At 39.6% G+C, this 10,000-nt stretch overlaps 1 protein-coding gene across 5 annotated transcripts in view; it reads left to right on the top strand.

Annotated features, from left to right (window-relative positions):
• LOC145260436 (calmodulin-lysine N-methyltransferase-like) overlaps positions 1–10,000 on the top strand; it is a 206,130-nt gene that overhangs the window by 167,791 nt on the left and 28,339 nt on the right. For all 5 annotated transcript variants that reach the window (XM_080118444.1, XM_080118442.1, XM_080118445.1 and 2 more), the window contains one exon: positions 8,297–8,360. In XM_080118444.1, coding sequence (XP_079974570.1) covers positions 8,297–8,360 — 64 coding nt within the window. The remainder of the gene's footprint in view (positions 1–8,296; positions 8,361–10,000) is intronic.

Below are 10,000 nucleotides of genomic sequence, written 5' to 3'. Positions count from 1 at the left end.
ATGGAATTTGATGAACGACATTATCATCATTATTTTTTATTTTTTTACAAATAATTCCTTGTAATATATAATCAATAGAGGATTAATTCTATAATATAAATATTCTATCTGCATAAATTAAAGTATCATGTTTAAGCATATTGTACACCCAAGCAACGTCGAGCGTCCAGCTAGTCACATAATAATAAAGGTAATTTTTATAGCAAGGGCTCGTCTGAGCTCCAATCTATGGTTCCGGCTTGCCAAACATTCACGAAAAACACTCGTTTGGCCGTAAACACTGTCAATAATTTCCCCCACTCTTTATCTGTGCCTAAACCTAAACGTAGATTCTGTGAACAAAGCTTTATTCTTAGAACTGCACACTTGTGGAACTCTCTTCCGTTTACCTGCTTTCCGGCTGATGACAATATGGCCATCTTCAAGGCCAATGTAAACAAGTTCTTGATGAGTTCTTAATTTATCCAATTTATCAAATTTACACTTCTAATGATTACTTTGATATTGTCCTTTTGACCAATATACACTCTTTAACCCTTATCCTCGAGTGGCTTCTGAATCTTGGTAAGTGGTGATTCCTTTGTTAAAAAAAAAAAGTCCACGTGGACTCCTGGGGCAATAAATAAAGCACTAAGTAGTAACCAGTCACAGTTTTCTGGAGGTTGAATGTACAATCCTCAGTGCATACGATACTAAGAATATAATTAAAAATGACTCAAGACTTCTACTACAGTCATGGCTGATGGAACGAGAACAATCTATCTCCATACATTAAATAAAAGGGTTCAGTTCAAAATTCCATACAGACTCAACATAAAAATTTCCAAATTCGACAAGACGCACTTAAAGAAGGTCATAGGTTACATCATCCAAAACATTGTGAAAAATAACACCCAAGATGAGAATAATAGTTCGAATACTCTAAATAATCCAAATTACCAATCCTCATCTAAAAAATAACATTGGCAACGACTATTTGTCTTCACTGGAATTTGGGTGATGATCTGGTTAGTGCTCTCCTTTCTGAGTCCTTCCATCCTCCCTGACCCTACACAACTAAATTTTGATAGGCTGATACTATTTTTTTTAGAGGGAGAAGTTAATTATAACCATTATTATTACTACTACTACTACTACCATTGTTACTATTCACTCACTAGGAGTTTTCACACAGGTAAACATAAAAAAATTTCTCTTTGAGAACAACCTGTGGTATTTCCTTGAGTCTAAGTGACCGCAAGTCTTGCCAGATTTTCAGTACTCTCCATCTCTTTTGATAACATTTGCAAATTAATTTGTGTTATCGCAACACCCACTATCCGCTGATTTCTCATTGGTAGCAACCATTGGTCTTCACTGGAATTTGGGTGGCAATAAGCCTCTCTAAGGTGCTAGTCCTCTTCACCCTTATTCAGTGGTGGTCTGGTTAGTGCTTTCTCTTCTCAGTCTTTCCATCCTCCTTGATCTTCCATGTATGGTATTAGTTGATGTCATCACTTTTTTTTTGAGGGGGTTGGTAACTTAACATTATAGAGTTGGTAGCTTACAATTATTATTATTATTATTATTATTATTATTAGATCATGGCAATGGCTTAGAGCTGGATATCTGGCTAAGAGTACTGAAGCTTTTGTTTGTGCAGCACAAGAGCAGGCATTAGGAATGCGACTGTTCAAAAAAGTGGTTCTAGGAGAGGAACTTGCTGCAGAATGCCAAATTTGTGGTATGACCTCAGAGTCAATTGCGTACCTTGCGGCAGGGGGTAGTGGATTAGCCCAGAGAGAGTACCGCAAAAGACACGATTGCATGGGACTCCAGATATATTAGGAGGTCTGTAAGAAGATTGGGGTGAAGTGTGCTGGAAAGTGGTTTGAAGAGGTGCCTGATGAAGTGAGAACAAGTGAGGATGGAAATGTAGAGGTATGGTGGGACAAAAGTGTCATAACGACCAAGTAATTGGGACATAATAGTCCAGATTTGGTCGTTATTGACAAGGTCTCAAAAAACTGGCAGATTTAGATTTCTCAGTATCCTGGGACAGGAATGTAAGAGAGAAGGAGAACGAAAAGTGGAGAAATTATGCTCCATTAGCCTTGGAGATAAGGCGTATACATGGGGTTAAAACACAAATAATCCCGATCGTAATAGGTACGCTAGGATAAGTATCAAGTCGTCTGGAAGGACAATTGAATCCCCGATGTTTTAGGCGGCCTTCAGACTTCTGCTACTGTAGGTACCACCAACATCCCTAGGAAAACCCTTGATCTTTGAAGCTCCTGGTATGGAGCCGGGATTGAGGGAAATCCTCTGGAAATGAATTCCATCCCTTTCCAGGGAGACGTTGATAAACGAAATCAGAATTATTATTATTATTATATAGATGTAAAGAGACTTCTTATTTTGCTATTTAATTTATATATGTTTTTGTGGTGTGTACAAACATGCATATGTAAATTATATGATGACACTGAAAAGAAGAGAGCCCGCTTTCATTAAATGCTCACAGAAAGATAAAAAATATTAGAGAGTGGTTAAATTAACCTAGAGTGAGAGGGGACGAGAGTAATACATAGATAGTTAAAGGGAGGAAGAAAGAGAGAGAGAAAAAAAGAGAGAGAGGGAGGTGAGTGACTTTTTCAGTTAATTATAAGTGACAACTAATTAGAACCAATAATAAAGAAGTTTTTTTTGTTGTGAACAAGCAGATTGAATGGACGTATCTTATTTCAAGATGTGTCCAAGTACTTCTATATAAGATACCCATGAAATCATTAATACAATTCAGTCCTTTCTGCGATCGAACCATATTTGGTACAAATACCCCCCCCCCCCCAAAAAAAACCCCCCGATAATGATGAAAAAGAATATATAAGCTTTGTTAGTGTGTCTTGTACAGTTTTTGACTTTTACATGCTCACACACACACACACACACACACACACACACACACAGAATGCCCTTTTATATAATAAATTTCCTTTTTGTCAATTTTTGCTTAGTACTGAACAGTAGAAAAGCCATTTAAACCATACACAAGGATAACATTCCATTAAGGCTGTATTTGTATTTATTTGCTTCCCCACTGAGCAAATGAGGCACAAGGCCGTTTTTTAATGTGGAGAGAGAGGGGGAGGGGGAGGGAAAAGGTGACCAGCTCCCGAGAGGTGGGAAATGGGAGCTGGATAGTGATTTGCCAGCTGGCCCCTGTAGGGTTACCCCTACATGGACCAGAAGATTGCCACAAGGTCAATGGTCTTTGCTTGCAGCATCTGCCGGAACAGATACTACACTTTGAGGTATTTATTTGCTCCCCCACTGAGCAAATTAGGCACAAGGCCGATTTTTAAAGTGAGGAGTGAAGGGGAAATGGGGACCGACTCCCCGGGGAGTAGGGGAGCTGGATAGTGACAATTGGTATGAAGGGTTGCCCCTACATTGACCAAGGTCTTATATGTGAGGTTGCCCACACATATGGTCTTTGCTTGCAGTATCTGCCGGAACAGATGCTACACTTTGATCTTGGCCCGAAGGCCACAAAGGTCCTCCCTCAAACGTTCCATTAAGGCTAATAAACGGAAGAACATGACAAATATGAATAAATATAGAGTGACCCCCCCACCCCCACCCTAAAAAATGTCACCTATAGTTTCCATTTGCAATTCCGTTTGCAATTCTATGGTTTCTGCTTGCAATTTCTGTCAGTTTTCAGTCTACTGACTCGAAATTTGATATTCAGGGTAGTGAGATTTGGGAAAATCTTTGTAATCGGTTTTCGGACAGAAATTTGACTGCTAAGGGGTCAAAATTCAACGATTTGACCTTTTTTTTTTTTTTTTTTTTTTTACAAAGGCATCACCACATTATCAAGGCCCAGAGGCCACTCAAGGATAAGGGTTAAAGAGTGTACAGTAGAAATTGGTCAATATAGTAATCATTAGTAATGAAAATTTGGTAAATTTAATAACTTATATGGAACGGCTCATCAAGAACTTACTTTTTTTTTTTTTTTTTTTTTTTTACATAGGCATCACCACATTATCAAGGCCCAGATGCCACTCAAGGATAACTTATATGGAACGGCTCATCAAGAACTTATTTACCTTAGACTTGAACACAACCATATTGTAGTCAGCCGGAAAGCAGGAAAACGGAAGACAATTCCACAGGCGTGCAGTTCTAAGAAAGAAGCTTTGTTCATGGAATCTATGTTTAGGTTTAGGCACAGATAAAGAGTGGGGGAAATTATTGATAGTGTTTACAGCTAGACGAGTGTTTCTTGTGAAAGTTTGGCGAGGGGGGACCATAGATTGAAGCTCAGTTGAACACTTTCCATGAAAATAACGATACATCAGAGACAAACTCGCAACATCTCTTCTGTGAGATAGAGGTTGCAAGGAGGAGAAAAGGACATCTCCTACGAGGCTACGAAGTCTATTTTGAACTATATCAAGGCAGGACAAGTCCTTTCTAGCAGCTCCTGCCCAGATGTGGCAACAGTATTCCATCCTTGGACGTACCTGGCTCTTATATAGATAGAGAATAGCATCAGCAGTGAGATATCTACTGGATCGATAGAAAGATCCCACCATTTTTCCAGCGGCCTTGGCAACAGATTTGATATACGTGTTCCATTTAAGATCAGGAGTAATGGTCAAGCCCAGAAGCTTGTCAAAACTTGAGGCCTCCTGAAGACGAGAGCCATTCATTTCAATTGATGACAAATGTGGATTAAAATGTTGATGATGTAAAGAGAGAAGCTTGGTTTTAGATGCATTAAAAGTAACCAGCCACTCCTTTCCCCATTGTACTACATGCTCAAGATCAGAGGAGAGAGAATTGGAGAGTACTTGCTCGTTTACTGTCTTAGATGTGGTACCATAAATGGTAGTGTCGTCAGCATAAATGTCTACAAATGATGTAAGGATATGATTTGGAAGATCATTAATGTAGATCAGGAAAAGAGTTGGGCCCAGGATGGATCCCTGAGGGACACCGGCATTAATACTGTGAGCTTCTGATTTTTGCCCCTCAACTACTACTCTTATGAACCTATCAGAAAGAAATGATTTAATAATTGAGAAGACTTTTCCAGCTATACCATAGCTAGCGATCTTATGAAGTAAACCTTTATGACATACCCTATCAAAGGCTTTAGATATGTCAAGAGCAATTGCCCTAGAAAGATTGCCACCGTCGAGAGATTTGCTAATCCTATGCGATATAACTGTAAGGACATCTGCTGTAGATCTAGCAGAACGGAAACCATATTGAGTGTCACTAAGAAGGTTATTTTTGTTGAGATGTTTGATTACTTCTGTATTTAACACAGATTCTAGCAACTTACTCATGACGCACAGGAGACTTATTGGCCTGTACTGAGAGGGGGATGAGCGATCACCTGAATTCTTAAATACAGGGCATACTGATGAGATTTTCCAGGGAGATGGGAAACTATTCTCTTTAAGACAACGTTTAAACAGTTTTGTAAGTATGGGCGCTAGTTCAGGTTGAAGTTTTTTGAGTACTATAATTGGAATACCATCAGGGCCAGTTGCTTTACTGGAATCAAGGTTTTTGATTAGCTTGGCAACATCACGTACAGATATACGTATATCACATAGCGTGTTTTCTGATACAGGAGGAAATATTGGGGGTTGGCGGTCTTGGTCGCAAAGGGTAGAATTAGCTGCAAAGTTCTTGACAAAGAGTTTGGCTTTGTCTGATGCTGACGAGATTACCTCAGGTCCATTGATAATAGTTGGGATGGAGCACACGCTTCTGTTCAGGATTCTGTTTGCTATTTGCCAAAACTGGTGGGAACCAAGCCGCTGCTCAGCTACTTTGGACTTAACAGATTGAGCATACAACTCTCTTGCGTTCCTTATTACTTTCTTACAATGGTTGCTGGCAGTCCTGAAAACGGCTTTAGTTTCCATACATCTATTACGTTTGAAGCAGTGGAAAAAGTGATTTCTGTGCGCAATGGCAGCAGCACATTCTGGAGAGAACCATGGCTGGCTGTTAGGTTTTTGCTGAAACTTTTTAGAGGGTATGAAATGGTCAATACCTACAATTAACCATTCAGTTAGGTCTAATACTATAGAGGACACATCCTTTTTAAACATGGAATGTAGAGGTAGATCAGATATAAATGTACGGAAGCTATCCCAGTCAGCCTTAGTGTATCGATATACTGTATGATGAAGAATTGGTACGTCTGGGGACTTATTACATTTCATTTTTATCTTAATTGATACAACAGAGTGGTCGGAAGATCCAAGAGGCGACAGAACAGAAACTGAACATAGTTCAGGGCAAGTTGTGAGAAAAAGGTCTAGTAGGCTCGCATACTGGCCGTCATTATCGGGCACACGGGTAGGTTCCTGAACAATCTGAGTGAGGTCATAGGCAATGGAGAAATCATGACAGAACCTCCCCTCATCATCGGTCTTGTTTGAGTGGGTCAACCATTCGGCGTTGTGAACATTGAAGTCTCCACATACGTGAATGTTAGCTGAAGGATAAGTAGAAAGGACTTGGTCAATTTTCTCAGATATGCTTTGAAAGATAGTAACTCCGCTGTTATGGGGGCGATAGAGAGTAAATATAAATGCAGTAGTGTGAGCTAAAGCAACCCGGAAGCACATATAGGGTAAGTTAGGATCTTCCATGGAGATGTCCCTCCCACATGGAAAGCTATCTTTAATATAGGCACATATTCCATGCCCATGGCGATCTTGGGGGTCAGATTTAGAAGTTAAGTTAGAGTATCCTGTAATTGCAAACTCATCTAGGGAAATAGCCTGTCCAATGCCAGTTTCACTTAAAAATAAAAGGTCTGGTTTAGTCTCCTGTAATTGGGTTTCAACCTCTGGAAGGTTAGAACGTAGACCCCTGATGTTGGAGAAGGAGACATGGTAGTAGGGGTCTACCTTTGAGAACTCTACCAAACTCCTCCGGCAATTTTGGGTCTAAACACTTGAAATTTTAGATATAGGTTTCTTGGACATGGATCTAACTTAATAACTCGATTTGAGCCCAAAACAGTAAATGTTAAGGGGTCATAATAGGGGTCAAAGTTTTTAAAAAATTGACCGCTTTGGTCTCTACGAAATTACTCAGGCAATTTCTGGTCTAAACATTTGAAATTTTAGATAAAGGGTATTCAGAGATAGGGCAAGCTTTTTAATCGGTTTGGGTCGAATATTTGAGTTACCAATATATAAATGTACGTATGTATGTATGTTTGCATGTCTGCTTAAAACTTTTGACAAGATCAGTATCGTTTTGAAGTTCAACCTTTCAGATGACAAATATCAAAAAATTGGCTAAAAATCATTAATATCTTCACCTTCAACTGCACACTTTTCTACAGGGGGATCGCTTTTTTCACCGATATTGTTCAAAGTCATCCTCTCCTTTCGATTGTCTAGCCTTAATTAAAACCTACGTCATTTCCGGTTTGGCAGTGGTCGTAACGACAAAGACGTCAGGTTTTTTTTCCATTCTTTTCCTCCTTTGCGGTACGGTTTCGAGCCTGCCTTCTTACTACCACTTTTTTTCTAATTTTTGCTCAACACACACCTCCAAACACCCATGCTAGTAATATATAATACTATATTCGGTACGGACTCGATGATAGGAGACCATGTAAGAATGAAAACTTGGATTTATAAGACCAAAGACTCCAATCTTGATCACCTTTCAGGACCCATGGCACAGTGGATAGAGACGTTGAAACTCTACAGTTCCAGGTGAGCACTGTCTGAAGATAGCGGTTTTAATCCTACCCAAAGCAGGTCAGAGGATTAGTTGGACAAAACGTGGTGAGACGACAACAACTACGGAAGGCAGTAATTACTGGGATACAGTTAGAAGGCTCAGCATTTCTGCATTTCTCTCTAGTTGTGGTTAATCACCTGAAGAAGGCCAGATGATGAGTTGGCCGAAACATAGTAAAACAACAACAACAACAACTATGAAGATGAGGATAACAGTCCACAAACAAATAAATAAATATAATATAAAGCAGGATGTTTATTAAAACTCCATGTGGTCTGCCTTGAGTTCAATGTGCTTTGCTAGTCTTCAGAGACAGAACAGCATACATTAGTGCGAAGCTCCAATGGTACTTGAGCAATGACAGATACGTACAATATAACCTTTTTTTTCGATGTTTTCATTTTTAATGTCTTGCTTAAACTGTACAAGTACCTTTATTTATCCTTAACCTGTATGTTCTAATCAATAATGTTACAGGTTTTCATAAAAACGTCTTATATTTTACCTTTTGCAGGTGGCAACGACGAGCAATGCAACTCATGTCGAGCTGACGGATGGGAACGAAAATTCCATTAAAAGTAAGTCATACCATGAAATAATTAAAATCTGGATTAAATGAAACTCCTCTTTGGGGTGAAGATTAGTGTAGTGCGACATAACCACGTTAACACATCCGTTCTAATTAGATCACCAAAGTTAAGCAACGTTGAGCTTGGCCAGTGTCAGATGGGTGTCCATTTGGGAATACCAAACTCTTTATATAGAAGGACATCGACACTTCCGGCAGCTCCTGTATCCCATCTGGCCACCAGCTGTCATGACCTTATCCTGCTGCTAGATCAGGCTGGTTGGGACAAGAGAGTGAGGCTTGCTTTGTGCAAACCAGCTTCACTTTAAACAAAACTCCCAGCACGTGTTATTCATCATCCTTAGAATAATCAGATGACTTTCGTTGTTTCGACAGGCGGACATTATTATTATTGTAGTAAATGTCTGTCTGTCATGCTGTCATTCTCCCAGGCATTACCATCTTCTTTGAGGGAGGACAGTTTAATATACAGTTGAACCCCGGGATATGGTGACCCTAGGATATATATATATATATATATTTTTTTTTTTTTCAGGTTAAAATAAATATATAAATAAATTCGATGTTTTGCCGGCCCCTTGTTACGCTATTTGCGCCGCCTTATTTTTTTATTTATTTTTTTTTTATTATATTTTCACCCCAAACAAGGCAAATTGCCACTTTGGTGTAGGGGGCTACTATCAGGGGCAACAACTACTGGGGTACTATGTAGGGATTTGGGCAGCAAGATGTCGGTTCACGTTACACTTGAACTTCTGCACGTCAGTACTGTTGGGGAAGCAGGGACCTGGAATGGAATTCCAGAGTCTAGCGGTTCTGGGGAAGAAACTATTGGAGTAAAAAGATCTTTTACATCTAGGGATCTCTACAGTGTGGGGGTGGGATTTAGCAGCCTGTCGGGTTTGTCGAGGGTGCTCACGTCGTGGGGGCACAAGTGATTGCAGTTCGTCAGAGCATTCACCACTAAAATACTTGTAGAAAAGGCAGAGGGATGCAACATTTCGTCGATGGGACAGAGGCTGAAGCTTACATGCCAGTTCAGGGCCTATCAGGTTTGCAACTCTCTTTTGAACCTTGTCAAAGAGCGAGAGACTAGTAGCAGATGCACCAGCCCAGATGTGACAGCAATACTCCATACATGGGCGAATGGTGGCCTTATAGAGGTACAGGATACTTTTGGGTGTTAGTAGTTTTCTAGCACGGTAGAGAGAGCCCACCTTTCTTGCAGCGGCCCTGGCAATGCCTTCAATGTAATTGTTCCAATTCATGTTTCCTGTGAACGTTACAATGTTATTTGATTACATACATGTGTATTATATGCTGTCCTGTATTTTGTTACTGATTTTTAATGCCGTATCCCGGGGTTCTACTGCATTTGTCATGATACCATTCTTTTAGGCAAGCAAAAATATGCAACTGGAGGGAGCATATGCTAAATATTTCCTTTTCAGGATGTCAGGCACAAGGTCAAGCTTTGGTTTGATGAAAGTGTTTCTAATATATAATTTTTTTTTAGCTTGCACTTTTGTCTTTATTCTCACCATAAACACAGAGACAGATTTATTAACATAGAAGCTTTATTTACAACTAAACGTTTGCCCATCGATAAAGAGATAGACGTTTAGCTGT

Source organism: Euprymna scolopes, chromosome 36 (assembly GCF_053919585.1).
Source record: "Euprymna scolopes isolate OS-2025 chromosome 36, ASM5391958v1, whole genome shotgun sequence".
NCBI lineage: Eukaryota > Metazoa > Mollusca > Cephalopoda > Sepiida > Sepiolidae > Euprymna > Euprymna scolopes.
The sequence above is the reverse complement of the archived record's forward strand: the minus strand, read 5'-3'. Positions and strand labels throughout refer to the sequence as shown.